Here is a 15,154-nt window from a genome sequence, read left to right on the forward strand (position 1 = left end):
CATCTTAAGGGAGTCCTCTTAATATTTTTTAATGAAGTTTTCCATCATCTCCTATTGACATACCTGTGCTGTGTGTATTCTCTCCTCTTTATGGATCTGGTGATGCTGTCGTTGTTGCTGGTCTCTAACCCAGGTCCTGGTGCTGTCAGTCTGGGTATCAAACCTCCTACTGGTCTCCTCCAGGACTCTCTGGGTCTCAGCCTGCTGCTGCAGTCTGGCCTCCAAGCACCGGTAGCGCTGCAGGAGGTCGTCAGTGTCAGTCAGCAGGCTGTCCCCTCTCAGACCCTGCCTCCGCACCGACGAACACAGCTCACTGAGGGCCTCCACTCTCTCACTGGATCAAAGAGAAGACAATGTATCACCACTACTCACTACATCACACCACCACAACACTACATCACTGCTCTACATTAACCCTCGAGCAAGTCTGCAATAACTCAATTCACCTTTCTTTGTGGAGATCTTTGAGAAAGTTGTTGACTTGTTCTCCTTCCACTGACTTGTGTTCCCAGGCCTGAAGCCAGTCATGGAAACGCTCATGTTCCTGCTGTAGACTGAAGAACACAAGAAAGACACCATGTTGACTAAAATGACGCATGCGACTGATAATGACCCATCGTCAAATGACCAATTGCTTACATTGCTCCCTTCAGTATCATTGTGGCGCCACCTAGTAATAACAGTGCTTACAGCAGTGTATAGTAGTAATGATGTATAGTAACACTGTTAGGAATAGGAGTGTATAGTATTTAGTGGTAATAGTGATTACCTGTTGAGGGTTCTGAGGACAGTGTCCAGCTGGCTCTGTCTGCCCTGACAGTGGGTTCTGAATGTGGCCAGCTCCTTCTCCTGCTCCCCCAGCCAGCTTTTCAGGTGGGCCAGCTGCTCTGGCGGAACCTGCTCTCTGCCTCTCTCCAGGTGCTCTCTCACCTGACCCAGACGCTTCTCACCATCCTTAGACGCCAGGAAACACTGGAGGAAAAATAAAGAGACATTATAACTCAGACAGAGCTGATGCTGGGGTTTCAAGCAATGTATCAGTCATGTCAAGAAAGTACTGGGATATTCTAAGTGAAATAGAGATTCAATAGAGAGAATTCAGTCAATCCCAACCAACACTGTGTTCACCCATGTGATTACAGATCAAAAGATTTGATCAAGACCAAAACTCATCCTCCCCTTATGTCCATTTACATAGTCAGATGATTCTGTAAGATGTGATATCCAGCCTGCTACTCACAGCCAGTCTTTTCATGGATGCCTCCACATCCTGTTTACACATTGGGTTCTCAAAGCACTCGTTCACAGACAACTGCAGGTCCTGGAACCACTCTTCAAACAAATGGCTCTCATCTGAAGAAGGGAAAATGACGAAAGAAGTATTGAAAAAATTAGGGGGAACTGATACCTGACTAAACCAAGTAACTACTCAATGAAACTAGATTTTTTATAAATATTACTAAAAACATATAAAGGACTTTTGGCCAAGGGATCCATTAATGTGTAATACAATATAATATTATTAATCTACAATTGATATTCTTAACCCTGGGCAACATGGGTCTGGGAGGCTCACAGGGATATTGGTATACACAGTACTCTACCAATTATATATATTTTTTAACTCAATACTATTCCTAAGTGCACTGTAATGTACGCTTGAAAACACAACGTTTTGTATTTGTCTCATTGAAAAATGTGTAGAATTAGAAGATATTAGCTTTAAATCTGCAACAACAACCAAAACCTCTCTGCCCCATGACACAATGTGTAGAATGGCAAATTTGTTTGAAAACTGCAAAACTTCTCAGATGCCAAGAGGCGGCCCTTTTTAATGTCCTTTCCTCGGGCTCGAGACTTAGTTTGTCCAGCCATGCACTGCAGAAGTCATAGTGAAACTCCCTGATGAATTTGTTATCACAAAAGGGGTCGCCGGCCCCAAAGAAGTTTGAGAACCCCGGTCTTAAACTAAGTTTAAATGAAAGCAACAACCAATTAACAATAATTCCTTACTTTTGATGACCTTGATGAGGCCCTTTTCTCCCTCCTCCCGTTTCTGGTGGATCATGTATTTGGTGTGTGAGATGTTCTCTCTGAGCCTGGTGCAGTCTATAGACAGGGTCTGTAGCACCTGGGGGCTGGCCACACTGGACATGAGACCCACCTCCTTCAGCACTGACCCTGCCTGCTCCTCCTGGGCCTGTAGCTGCTCACACAGATCCTACACCATGAGAGAAATCATGTTCAATATCAACACGGGGACCAGTCAGGTTATATTCTGGTCTATGTGGGTAGATATGTTTTGTCTGGATAGGAGTTTGTTTGTGTCATTCAAAATAGTCATCTGAACTACTCATATGAATTATACATTTCACATAGTATAAACAATGGCAGGTGAGTTTTGTCATTTAGTTGTCAGATGAGTTTAGTTTAATGAACGTTGTGCAGTACGAGGAGGATGTACAGTACCTGCATCTGGGCCTGGTCTCCTGGCATACTGAGCATGCCCAGAGAGGACTGGATGTTGTGCAGGGCAGACTGGCACTCTGTCATCTTCTCTGCCAGGTGTCTCTTTACAGCGATCAGCTCCTGGAAGACATCAGTGCTGTCGGAGAATAGCTCGTCCACCTGATCCATCTTCTTCCTCAGCTGGGTCTCCATCACCTGAGGTGAAAAGGGGGGGGGGGGTCACATGACATGGGGTGTGTTGGGGAGGGTAGGTCAGTTAAGTTGAAAATTATTTCCATTCTAGAATTTCACCCTTTCCAATAACATGTATCATGTTTACAGTAAATACTATGAAATAGAGCTACCTGTATTCTGGAAATAGTTATGCTAGTTAACTCACCTGTAGCTCCAATGGGGCCTCTTGGGTTTGAAGAAGCTCCTGGATCTCAATGGACTTCTTGTGGAAACGCTCAATGTTCTCCTCATGGGCATGGATCTCATCCTGAGGAAAACAGCACAATGTCACTAAAACAGATAGACTGCTGTAGAAGACTAATGACTTCAAACAAGCATTACTGAACCAGACAAGTATTTAAGTGGTGATAATATAGGATGGTTGTTTGTGATAGGGATTGTCTTGTGTCTTACCCTCATGGTCAGGACCTCCTGTTCGTTCTGGAAGGGGTGGCTCTCTGCAAACAGGGCAAGTTTGGCCCCCGCCCAGCCGTCCACCTCTCCCCCTAACATCAGCTGCTTGTCCCACAGCTCCAGCCCCATGCGCAGGTTATCTAAGCAGGAGTCTGTCTTCTCTGTCACCTGGGTCACCCAAAAACACACAGTGTCAATCTGTGAAGTGTCACTGTGACGTGTGTGTGTGGGCATGCGTGTAATGTTTGGTGTGGTGTAGTTCAGTGTACTATAATGTATTGTTTTTTGCTCTTTACATCCAGCCACTGGTCCACCAGTCCATCAGCCTCGGCCTCAAATGGAGTCTCATTACAGTCAGGGATCTTCTTCAGATGGGACTGCAGCTGTCTGCACACCCCCCTGATATCCTCCATGCCTGTCCCCAAGCCACTCAGATCCTGCTTTATACCATGGACCTGGGGAAACACATATTATAATATAACAGACTGTTAAGGCCGAAAATGAATCTAAGGTAGTGGCTGCCATCTAGTGCTATGTACTGTATATACAGGGGCAACTTCTCTCTGACAGAGGTGTATGTACAGTAAGTAGTGTTACCTTAGCTATAAGCCTCTGCAGGTTCTCCTTGCCCATGTAGGAGGCCTGCTCACTGATGGTCTGCTCCGCCTTCTGCATGGTGGTGCTTAAGTAACTGCGACAGCTCTGGAACATCTTTAGTAGTTCCAACAGGATGTTGCACTGTTCCTGTCTGCAAAGGGAGCAAAAATTGGGATATATGTAAATATTATTGAACATGTATGATTGTCAGTTTGCTTTATTCGCAGATCTGTATACTCTATTCCTCTAATAGTAGACACATTTATCCCTCTATTCTTCCTGCCCACCTGTCAGCCACAGCTCTCTGGGTGTCCTCCCACTGGGTTTTCAGCTCCTCCAGGGGATTGCCTTCTCCCTCCTGGCCCTGAGAGTGGGCCTCCCGGAGTCTCTGGAGCTCAGAGCGCTGGGAGTTCAGTTGGCTCTCCAGGTCAGACAGGACACGCAGCCTGAACAAATAAATAAAGAGGAAATATGGAATAAGTCTCTGACTTTAAAAAATGAATAATGACCACTCAAAGGTCCACCAACTCACAAACACAAACACAAACCTCTGCTGCACAGCAGGCATGGTTGGCTCCTTTAGTCCGTGTCTCTCTGCTGCCTCCTGCACCTTCCTCAGCTCCGCCAGCAGAGTCCTCCTCCTCAGGCCCAGGCCCCTCATCTCCTGCTCCCTCTGGACACTGTGCTGCTGGCTGACCAGACCGCCGTCAGCCTCCTCAAGCCGCAGCACCAAGGCAGACACCATGTCCAGGCAGGAGGCTGGGGCACCGTCCCGAGTCACAGACAGCCTGGCCCCCTGGAGTAGCAAGTCTAGCTGGGGGGCCTTGTCCCCCAGACTGTCCACACTCTGCCTGATCAGGGCCAGCTTGGAGCGGCAGTCCTGCAATACCCACGCATCGCTGCAGGGGGCACCCTGTACTCCAGAGATGTCCTGCTCTACGGTGCGCAGGGACATGAGGAAGCGGTCCAGGGCCCTGGCGGCCGCCTCGCTCTTACGGACTTGCTGTCTCAGCTTGTCTAGACTGGTTCTGTGGGTCTTGACCACACGGGTCAAAGGAGAGCGATCACTGGGTTCCAGCTCACTGGAATCAGAGTCAAAACTAGACAGCTGGTCCAGCTCTCTCTGAATGCTCTCATCCAGGGCCTGTTGAGAAAAGAGAGAGAGACTATAAAGATAATGTACTGAATGTTGGAGTTTGTGATTATTATTGGGATATAGTATATATTACATTACAATTTATTTAATAAGGATCCAGTTATTATCTTTAAATGACACCAATCAGTCAACTCAAATCCTAATATTAACTGGGTATTTCTTTCCTTAAAGGTAAGCCGTATTGTGTACCTTGATGTCCGTCAGGATGTTGGTGTTGGCCAGTGTAAATGCGTTGATGTCCTTGGGCTCTCTGATGAAGCAGTCGAGGCGTTCGGAGAAGTCAACAACGTGGTGCTCTGTGGAGTCTATCTGTCTCAGAGCTGCCCCCAGAGAGCTGCCTCTCCTATGCAGAGCTGACTGCTGGCCTCTCCACTGCTTCATCAGCTCAGCTTGGTCGTGCTCCACACTCACACCACCATCACCCCTCTCCCCACTGTACTGGGAGCTCTGAGAACACTGGTGGCCAAACTCAGGCCACAGAGACTCTGTGTCCTGGCACAATGTCTGGATGAAAGAAATATAATCACTCATAGAAAAAGACAAAAACCTTCCAACTAAAAGGCCCGTGGAACTAAGAGGTCAAGTAATATGCAGTGTACCTGTATCTCCTGTAGACGTGTGTGCAGGTCTTTGAGAGAGACTGAGTCAGCGGCCAGGTCTCTCTGGGAATTCTGCTCGATCTTGGCTAGTTGAGCCTGAACAGTCTTCTTAGTAATGTCATATCTGAGGGAGAAATTAGTCAGCATGATGAAGAAACTGATCAATTGAGGTTTATTGTGATATTTCCAGTGCTGGTTAGTGCAATCAACATAGCCTAAGTTCCAGACTGTTTTGGAATTAAAAAATAAATGATCATTGCCTTGTTTGGTAATTCAAAAAACAACAGAGTTGATTAAGGCAAGAATAGACTTGCACCCAGCCTTACACTCACCAAGCCGCAAGCCTACCTTTCTAATGCCTCCTTTTTGGCAGGATCCTCCTCTATGACTGCCTGCTTGTCAATCTCCTTCTCGTCAATCACCCTCTTCTCAACAACCACTGTCTTCACAACAACTTGTGAAACCTACAAAAGAGAAATGATCAGATACATTATTTCTTAAATCAGTGCATGTGTCTTTATCATAGGTACTATAGGTACCAGGTCCTACCTCAGTTGGGCCTGGAGGTTTGTCACTCTGCACTGTAGATTCCCTCTGTGGGGTCAGATCTTTCCCCAGGTCAAGAGGAATTCTATTGGAAATGTTTTGAAAAAACAATCCAGTCAAGTATTGCAATTGCAATTGTCAGTCATACATTTTGAAGCTAATGTCTTGTTCACAGACCCGGCCCTGGTCGTTCTGCCACCCTAGGCAGACAAAACAAATTGCCGCCTTCCTCCCCTGCAAAACTAGAATAGTGTAGCCTACACTGTGTGGCCCGAATGGAATTTTATGAATGTCCATCTATGTGGTAGGCCTACCGTTTGTAAAACAAGCAGATGCATTGGCTTTATTGGTCCTGATTACTGTGACTAATCATTTAGGCTATTTAAGCTCTGCATCAGCTACCCAACTCTATTTTCAAATAGAATCCATGTGTTTACACAGTGAGAAATGCAAAAGTAGTTTATTTTTAACTATGATGCATCTTGTAAAATGTACAAACTTGAAATCACTAATCATAATGACAATTTAGCCCAGGGGTGAATCTCCCAGACAGTATTTGCGAGTAGTATGATTGTCTATTCTATATTGTCCATTTTATTTTAACCTGTCCTGTTTTAGGATATATTGTTTGTTAACATGTCATATTCAAATCGAAAAGCATTTTTTATTTGATTGTGCGCTAGGTTAGGCTATTTGATCGGAGAAATGTCCATGATGTAAAAAGTGTGACATTGTCATAAATGTGTTCTCCAGCCTGTAGGCTACAGACAACGCCACAAACTCTTTCTACCATAGTCTATAAGCTAAATGATTTCTGTTTTTGACGGAACGTTGGTTGAGCGCCACAGCAGTGCGTCTCTCCAACAACATAATGCAGAGGAGTATGGGGCTTGGACAAGCTAAATATTTTCCGCCCATCGCCTTTGACAAAGTGGGCACTGCTTATCACGGGGTAGCATCAGTGCTCAACTAAATAGCCCATATGTCACTGGGTGAGAGAAATTGTCATTGTTTTTGGGCAGGATTATGTTAGGTGTTAGGTGTTATGTGTTGTTGGAGGTGCGTCTTGGTCAGTTTAGCTCTGAAAATGCTGCCCTCATCAATCTGCCGCCCCAGGCGGCCAACTAATCCTGTCTAATGGGCCTAATCCTGTCTCTCTCCTCTGTGTCTCACCCAGGTGTGTCGGGGGGTGGTGTATCCCTGTCCCCACTGAACTGACGCTGGATGGCGGCCAGTCTTTTCTCACACTCCCTGAGCTGAGCCTGGGCCAGACGGTGGGCATCCTCGGGGCTCAGGGTGTCACACAGCTCCTTCAGGGCCTCCAGGTGCTGCCCAGCCTGGGCTAGGCTGCCCTCTGCAGAGAAACACGCCTGGAGCGCAAGAGAGTCATCAGTCTACAGGTGTCTGATGTACTGCCACTGTCGACCCAACAGGTGTCAACAACCCACAGGTGTTTGAAAACAACCCACAACTCCCAGCAGAGTATCATTTTGGAAGTTATTGCCTACTACATAACTGTCTTTTGCAACTCCCGAGACCAGAATCCTAACTCAACAAAGGGGAGAGGAGAGCTACTCGTGGAACCAGAAAGTTGTAATTCAGTCAAATCGGGTTAAAAGTCAGCGCCTTCAAAATGTCAAATCAACCCATTAGTTATATGAAATTCTCTGATCTAGCATCAGGAAGCAGATATTGCTTAGTTACCATTTATAGAACTTCAATAGATGAATAGAGAGCAGAAGACCCCCCAAAAATGTGCATGCAGTTTTGACACCAGTTCTTTCATGCACCTGTCCACCAGAGCATGCAATGGGGTTAGTGTTAGGTTATAGTTATTTTACCTTCGCTTTGGATGCTAATTTTGAGTTAAAGTGCATCTCACACTGCAAGGCAGCTGTGTTAAAGTATTTTCTCTTCATTTCAAATCGTAAATGCTGCAAAAACGCCGCTGTCTCAGCTCTCACAGCCTACAGGACAAAAACCAAAAGCATACGCAAACTTAATCTGATGACATACAGCAGCATGCTTGTTAGGAATTTCATTGCTCATACGAATAACAAAACAGAGTGGAGTAAATTCAAAAAGATTCAGAACAGATTTTCATCCAAGTGAATATCACACAGACATGCCGTGTAGAATGAATTCAATATAATTAGGGACAAGATGGTCATACACACAGAATGATATGCTTTTGCTATCTGCAAAACAAATTCATGCAGTCTCTACATCCTAAAATACACACACACACACACAGACAGACACAGACACAGACACAGACACAGACACAGACACAGACACAGACACAGACACAGACACAGACACACACAGACACAGACACACACACACACACACACACACACACACACACACACACACACACACACACACACACACACACACACCCTACCTCCCATTGGGTCCTGACAGACTGTGTGAAGAACTCCATATCTCTGAGCTGAGGCATGGTGCAGAAGGCCTCCATACCCTCTGCTGCCCTCAGGAACACTTTCAACAGCTCAGGGTCCAGGGTCCTCAGGGTCTCCTGGTTGAGGGAACACAAACACAATTAGACTGGGTAATAACGGAGCTTTAGAACAACTATAAACCCAAAAAAAGTATTCAAATTTCTTACCTCCTTAACTGAAACTTGTTCGATAGATATGTGTTTGTCTTTGAAGACATTAATGGCAGCCAGGATGTGCTCCTGCAGGCAGTGCTTGGCCTCCTCAAACTGGTTCCTGGCCAGGGCCTGAGCTTTGGCATAGGCCTCGGTGTAAGCCTGGGGTGGGGCCTGGGCCAGAGCTGGGGGTTTCATCTGGAGCTCTGGGGAATCTGGTGGTGACTGGGGAAGGAGATGAGGCTCGAAAAGGACCTGGGGCTGGGTCTTAGGCTGGAGCTGAAGCTTGACCTGGGGAAGAGGCTGGATATTGGGCTGGGGAGGTGGCTGGTGTTTGGTCTGGGGCTGGATACTGGGCTGGGGTGGTGGCTCTGGTTGGGGCTGGGGCATGGGCTGGATCATGGGCTGGGGCTGAGTCTGAGGCTTGGTCTGGGGCTGTGAGTGGGGTTGAGGCTGGATATGGGTCTGGGGCTTGGGCGCCATCTGGATCTGGGGCTCAGGCTGTGGCTGAGGGGGGGGTTGAGGCTGAAGCTTGGGCTGGATCTGGGGCTGAGAATGAGGTTGAGAGTGGGGCTGAGGCTGAAGTTTGAGCTGGGTCTGGATCTGGGACTGAGAATGAGTCTGAGAGAGGGGCTGAGGCTGCAAATGGGTTGCGGGTTGAATTTGGGTCTGGGGAGGTGGCTGAGGCTGGAAATATGGCTGGGGTTGAATTTGAGGCTGGGGATGGGGCTGGGCCCATAGCTGCTGTTGGAACTGGCCTTGCTGGGCCTTAACATTGGTAAGGTTGTAAGCTCTCACCTGAGGCTGCTGTTGAACATGGCTTTGGGGCTGTATTTGGGCTTGAGGTTGGCCATAGGGCTGGCCATAAAGATATGCCTGGGGGGCTTGCTCTGGCCTGATTGGGGCCCATTGCTGCTGTGGAGCTTGACCTAGTGGGCAAGCCTGAGGAAGAGGGTGACGTTGGACCATGATGGGCTGAGGATAGGCTTGTGGCCGTGGTTCAGGTCTGACTGGGGTTACCTGGGGATGACCCTTTGGCTGAGGGTAAATTGGGCTGAAGGGTCTGACTGGGGCCCATTGTTGGGGTTGAGCCTGAGCAGGGGAATAAGGATGAGGATGAAGTTGGACCTGGGGGTGAGACTGAGCTTGAGGGTAAGGCTGGGCCTGGGGGTGAAGCTGGGCCTGTAGGTGAAGCTGGGCCTGAGGTTGAGGCTGGACATGAGATTGAGGCTGGGCCTGGGGATGAGGATGAGGATGAACTTGAAGGTGAGGCTGAGCCTGGGGATGCGACTGGACTTGAGGATGAGGCTGGGCCTCGGGCTGGACTTGAGGATAAGGCTGAGCCTGGGGGTGAGGCTGGACATGAGGGTGAGGTTGTGCCTGGGGGTGAGGCTGGACATGAGGTTGAGGACGGGCCCGGGGTTGAGGCTGAACTTGAGGGTGAGGCTGAACTTGAGGGTGAGGCTGGGCCTGGAGTTGAGGCTGAACTTGAGGGTGAGGCTGAACTTGAGGGTGAGGCTGGGCCTGGAGTTGTGGGTGAGCCTGGGGGTGAGACTGGGCCTGTGGATGCAGGCCCAGCCGGTGCGTCTCAGTGAGTGTTTGTGGCAGCCTGACTGGGGCCCATGCTTGGGCATGTGGTTGGGCCTGAGCTTGAGACTGTGGATGCATCAGTTGATGAACCTGTGGCTGTGGTTTCTGGACCTGTGGCTGAGGTTTCTGGACCTGTGGCTGGGGTTTCTCTTGAGTCATCCGGGATTGAGACATGGCCTGCATCTGTGATTGTGAGTAGGTCACAGGTTGAGATTGAGTTATGGGCTGGGGTTCAGTGTGAGTCATGGTTTGGGATGGAGCATGGATAATAGTCTTGGGTTGCTGTTTGGCTTGGGCCGTTGGTTTAGGTTGAGTGTGGCTCTTGGTCTTTGCTTGGGGTTGGGTCAGAGATTGGGCAGGAGGCTGGCCATAAAGATATGCCTGGGGGACTTGCTGTGGCCCTGCTTGGGGTAGAGCCTGAGCACTAGACATGGCCTGTGATTGAGAAGGAAACATAGTCCTGGCTTGTGCCTGAGGCTGGGGCCTGGGTGTTCCTGCAGGCTGTGGAACTACCTGGACAGGGACTTGAGACATGATTGGTTTCTCTGGCTGTTGTTGAGCCTGTGTTTGATTAGAAGCCTGGGCAGGAGCTTGGGATGGAGCCTGGGCTGGAGCTTGGGATGGAGCCTGGGCTGAAGCCTGATCCTGATCCTTGACCTTCTTCTGGAGCCAGGGTCGGTTCTTCATGGCCTGAGGTTGCTTCTTCCAGCTCAGCATCTCTTCCTTGGTTAGAGGCTGCTTCTGTGTCTTTTCCGGTTGCTGAGATGGAGTCTGTTTCTGGGCTTGTGCTGATTGTTGGGCCTGTTTCTGGCTTTGAACCTGCTGCTGAGCAGATATTTGTTGTTGAGATAGAACCTGTTGTTGAAATAGTACTTGCTGAGAGAGTACTTGTTGCTGAGAGAGTACTTGTTGCTGAGAGAGTACTTGTTGCTGAGAGAGTACTTGTTGCTGAGTTGGACGCTGTTGTTGAGATGGTGGTTGCTGCACTAGTGGTTGTTTCTGGGTTAGGGGTGGAGAGTGTTTTTTGCTCTGGGCAGCAACCTGTGGCTCTGGAGGTGACTGTGCTCGGCCCTTTGACTGAGTCACAGCTTGTGCATAGGAATACAGGAGTGGAGGACTGGGACTTGCCTTCTTCTCTCTGTATTCCTGGACTATAATCTGTGGTATTGGTGGGTGTTGGGCCTGAGCTTGAGCTTGTGGTTGAGTAGGGGAAGGCTGGGACTGGGGCTGTGGTTTCACATCAGGCTGAGATGCTAATTGAGCAAAAGCCTGAGTTGCATGCCTGGCAAGAGAGAGTGATAGGGACTGTTCGGGTTGAGTCCCCTCTTCAGGCTGGATGAAGATCTTGGGTGGGGGCTGGTCTTCTGTGGGGCTTTGGCTTCTGTCTCTTCTGGCTCCCAGAGAGCTCAGCATCCCAACTGCCTCCTGTAATTAATTCAAAGATAGCTGTGTCAATCACAATTTCTCTCAAGGTCAATAAAGGAAAAAGGAAAGTGATAAGAGATGTGAGAGAGGGAATACTGGCCTGTGACTGAGCCACGGCAGCTCTGACTCTGTCCTGCATGGCGGAGACAAGGAGATACTGGAGGGGAGAGTTCTTCTGTCCTGTCATCACCATCACCTGCAGATCCTGCTCCTCAGTCACCACCTGACCCTCCAGCTGCAGCCCACGAGAGATCAGCACCTGGAGAGAACAGCAAACACTATGAGCACCACTAAATTACAAAAGTAAATGACAATATTCATAAACAAGGTAATACTCTGATCTTCACCCAGCACATAACTATCAATGCTTGTCTAGCCCCTGTGTTGAACATGCTTACATACCTTGTTACTACATTCCTAACCAGGCTAGCTAACTATTCGAGTAAAGCTACTGCTGTTTACCTTATTCCTTTGGCACTTATATGATGTTTTCCTTAGTCTAGTATGTTACTATTGGCCCCTGTCTAAGTCTTACCCTGGCGCGGGGGTCCTGGCACCGTAAAGCCCTGCGTTCTCCTGCCTTCAAGATCTGGTAGAGGTCCCGGGCCTCTGTCTCCCAGTGCAGGAGCTCTGCCAGGCGGCAGTCCAGACCAGACACACTGTGCTGCAGCTCCACACACACCTGCTCAGCCTCAACCAGCGTCTGCATCACCTACAGACACACACACACACACACACACACACATAGAAACAAACAGCGTACACATTCATTACCGCAAACAAAAATCTTACGTAATTTGGTCAGATGCTCGATTGTGTTTATGTAGTCTGTCCACGCGATATTAAGAACCCACAGACCAGAAACAGGACCGTAGGCATAAAAAAAGGTTATTTTCATATTTAAAGTAAATATACGAAGGAAGTCATCATCCTCACCTCAGGTAAAGCCAGCTTCAGTTTCTGTAGAGTCTCAGCTGAGCATTCTGTGGAGGGGGAGAGGGCATCCATATCCACTTCCTTTATCTTCCTCATCATGAACTGAACAAGGTCAAAATAGACAGCACCATTAAAATGCATTGTGTTGTGGAAGAAAATGTATACCAAAGGATCAATTATAGTTAGAAAACTCTGAGACCATTGTAATAATGTTGTAATAACAGTGTACCTGTAGTTTCTTCGTGTAGGTCCTCAGGGGCCCAGACATGGCCTCTACAGGTTCCTTCAGGATCTGGGTGGCCTCTCTGAAGAGGGCCTGGAGGTCTTGGGGTCTGGCTGCAGCTCCGCTGGGCACAGCTACAACAGCCTTGGGGCAAAATAACAGCTTTTTTTGAACTGAACACAATTTTCACCGAAATTGAACTAGAGAGCATAACAACATTGCATTCTCACTTTGTAATGGAAGTGTTATCTCTGACTTACAAATTGTGTTATCTTGATAAAGTCCGCCCAATGCAGGTTGAGCTTGCAGAGGTCATCTGCCAGAGCTCGGCTGGTCATGGGGTCAGTCAGCTGGACCAGGAAGTTCCCTACCTCATTCAGATGGGCCTGGCGGGAACTCCACTCTGACATACTCTCAGATGTTACCTAAGCAACATACAAACACCTCATCATCATTATTGCAAAATAATAATTTTGAACACTTTGTTCTTTAGGAACACATGTGGGGAACTAATGGCAATAGGTTTGTTAAGAGCAGGCATGGTATACCCCTGCATTGTGGACAAGGTTGCAGATTAGTGGAGGGTTTCTGTCTGTACCTCTGGCCTCTGTGCGAGCGTGTGGGAGGCTGAGGCCTGCTCCAGCCAAGCCTGCAGGGAGCTGTAACAGTCACAGTAGGAGTCCCAGGCAGACAGCACACGGCCCATAGTGCTCTTCACCGTAGACACTCCCTCCAGAGCCACAGCACCCTCCTCCTCCAACTCCTTCACTTGGCACATTATGTATTTGGAGTCTGCAGCTGGGGGAACAGCCAGGAAAACCTCTCTTAGATCAACCAATCAATTAACCATCAATAAATCAATTTGTGAAGAACATTAGAAAGACTGGTACACACAGTTCTTTCTTTGGCGATGTATTTTGGACCAGAACGTATTGAATTAGAACACATTACCACACACACACACGCAGTCTTCTTACCTAGGGCAGATTTGCTAGTATATTTGCTTGCAACAAACTTCAATTTAAGGAGAGCCCCCTCCAGCAAGGATGGTAGGTCCTGTTTATCCACTAACTCCTGTGAGAAAACAAATGTAGAGATTAGTCAATGACTTCATATAGGCCGGCTATAACTTATACTATTGTGAATCCAGTTTGCCTCTTGTCTACAGAAAGTCGTCAAACTCTGTCATTAAACTAGATTACTCACATGCCAGTCCTGCAGCAGCACACGCACAGCCTCCTGGGATATGTAGGGTCTCTTCCAGACACGGAGCTTGCTGCTGATCTGGCCCAGCAGGTCCAGCACTGTGTGCCGATGCTCCTGGTACTCCAGTTTGATCCCATGGTACTTGGCAGTGACTCTTACACTGGTGAACCTGAGGAGGAGGTAGAGAGAGGTGGGTTGTTGGAGGCTCTCTCGGACATTCACGCTACAGTTATGGGAAAAACAGGTAGACAAGTGCACACCTTCTCTTCATCTCTTCCAGTTTGTCAGTAGGCACCAGGATGGCTCCATATTCATCCATATTCTGGAACTTCTGAAAGTTCTTAAGTTGTTGGGGCATCTCGTCCAGGGATGTCTATAAAAAATATACATTTTGATTGAAAGGACTAATGTTACAAGTTGGTTAAGAGGCAATTAACTTTTTTTAGTGATGCAGATTGTGAGATATTACCTTGAGCAGATCCAGTTTCTCCCTGGCCTCCTCGGCGGCGCGGGCGTGGTCCTGAGGGTCCCCCTCCTCCTCAGCCAGCGCCCCCTCAGCCCTAAGCAGCCAGCGGCCCACCATGTCCAGGGAAGCAGGCAGACTAAGGTCCAGCTCTGTCTTATACTCACGCAGCTGGGCGGGAACAATCCCATAGAAATGTAACCAAGCAAACACATGAAAAAACATACTCAGACACACACACAAAACAATATATTTGTGTACACTGTAAAAGCATAAATAGATGATTACTGCGAAACCACATCAACACGGAATATCATGCTTTATCAGTACACCAAGATAATTAAATTATATTGCAGGACATCATGTGATTTGACTTAGTGTGTAAGATAACCAGTGTGAGGAGTGAGCAGACCTTCTCGGCGAGGGCGTCCCAAGCCCCCCTGAGGTTCCTCTGTTCCTCACTCAGCTGGGGGGTGCGCTTCATGGCTGTCAGAAGAGGCATCACGGGGCGACGCTGCTCGTTAAAGGACACCACAAAGGTTTGGAACACCTGGAAGACACACAAACACATAGACACACACACAGACCCATGCACGCAAACAGGAAAAGCTCTCAGATAGTGCTGTGAGGTTAACACTATTTAAGTATCAGACTTGAATAGAATGCAAATGTTTCCCCCTAAACCATATAAAAGATAGAC

General features: G+C 48.1%; 1 protein-coding gene across 14 annotated transcripts in view; it reads right to left on the reverse strand.

Annotated features, from left to right (window-relative positions):
• The window catches only part of syne2b (spectrin repeat containing, nuclear envelope 2b), a 142,854-nt gene that overhangs the window by 107,237 nt on the left and 20,463 nt on the right, over positions 1-15,154 (reverse strand). For 13 of the 14 annotated variants that reach the window (XR_005037720.1, XM_036954795.1, XM_036954792.1 and 10 more), the window contains 31 exons: positions 14,867-15,004; positions 14,461-14,625; positions 14,252-14,364; positions 13,992-14,160; positions 13,763-13,859; positions 13,384-13,583; positions 13,046-13,210; positions 12,792-12,929; positions 12,563-12,664; positions 12,162-12,338; positions 11,727-11,885; positions 8,627-11,626; positions 8,402-8,536; positions 7,836-7,961; positions 7,168-7,364; positions 5,998-6,079; positions 5,797-5,912; positions 5,449-5,572; positions 5,039-5,353; positions 4,242-4,837; positions 3,981-4,139; positions 3,694-3,844; positions 3,393-3,551; positions 3,097-3,264; positions 2,849-2,950; positions 2,470-2,664; positions 2,014-2,221; positions 1,241-1,353; positions 770-972; positions 447-554; positions 64-334 (listed from right to left, as the gene is read on the reverse strand). Coding sequence is in view for 13 of the 14 variants with exons in the window: in XM_036954795.1 (XP_036810690.1) it covers positions 64-334; positions 447-554; positions 770-972; positions 1,241-1,353; positions 2,014-2,221; positions 2,470-2,664; positions 2,849-2,950; positions 3,097-3,264; positions 3,393-3,551; positions 3,694-3,844; positions 3,981-4,139; positions 4,242-4,837; positions 5,039-5,353; positions 5,449-5,572; positions 5,797-5,912; positions 5,998-6,079; positions 7,168-7,364; positions 7,836-7,961; positions 8,402-8,536; positions 8,627-11,626; positions 11,727-11,885; positions 12,162-12,338; positions 12,563-12,664; positions 12,792-12,929; positions 13,046-13,210; positions 13,384-13,583; positions 13,763-13,859; positions 13,992-14,160; positions 14,252-14,364; positions 14,461-14,625; positions 14,867-15,004 (8,151 nt within the window). In the remaining variant the exon portion in view is untranslated. The remainder of the gene's footprint in view (positions 1-63; positions 335-446; positions 555-769; positions 973-1,240; positions 1,354-2,013; positions 2,222-2,469; positions 2,665-2,848; positions 2,951-3,096; positions 3,265-3,392; positions 3,552-3,693; positions 3,845-3,980; positions 4,140-4,241; positions 4,838-5,038; positions 5,354-5,448; positions 5,573-5,796; positions 5,913-5,997; positions 6,080-7,167; positions 7,365-7,835; positions 7,962-8,401; positions 8,537-8,626; positions 11,627-11,726; positions 11,886-12,161; positions 12,339-12,562; positions 12,665-12,791; positions 12,930-13,045; positions 13,211-13,383; positions 13,584-13,762; positions 13,860-13,991; positions 14,161-14,251; positions 14,365-14,460; positions 14,626-14,866; positions 15,005-15,154) is intronic. The other variant, XM_036954794.1, reaches the window with a different exon arrangement.

Source organism: Oncorhynchus mykiss, chromosome 19 (genome assembly GCF_013265735.2).
Source record: "Oncorhynchus mykiss isolate Arlee chromosome 19, USDA_OmykA_1.1, whole genome shotgun sequence".
NCBI lineage: Eukaryota > Metazoa > Chordata > Actinopteri > Salmoniformes > Salmonidae > Oncorhynchus > Oncorhynchus mykiss.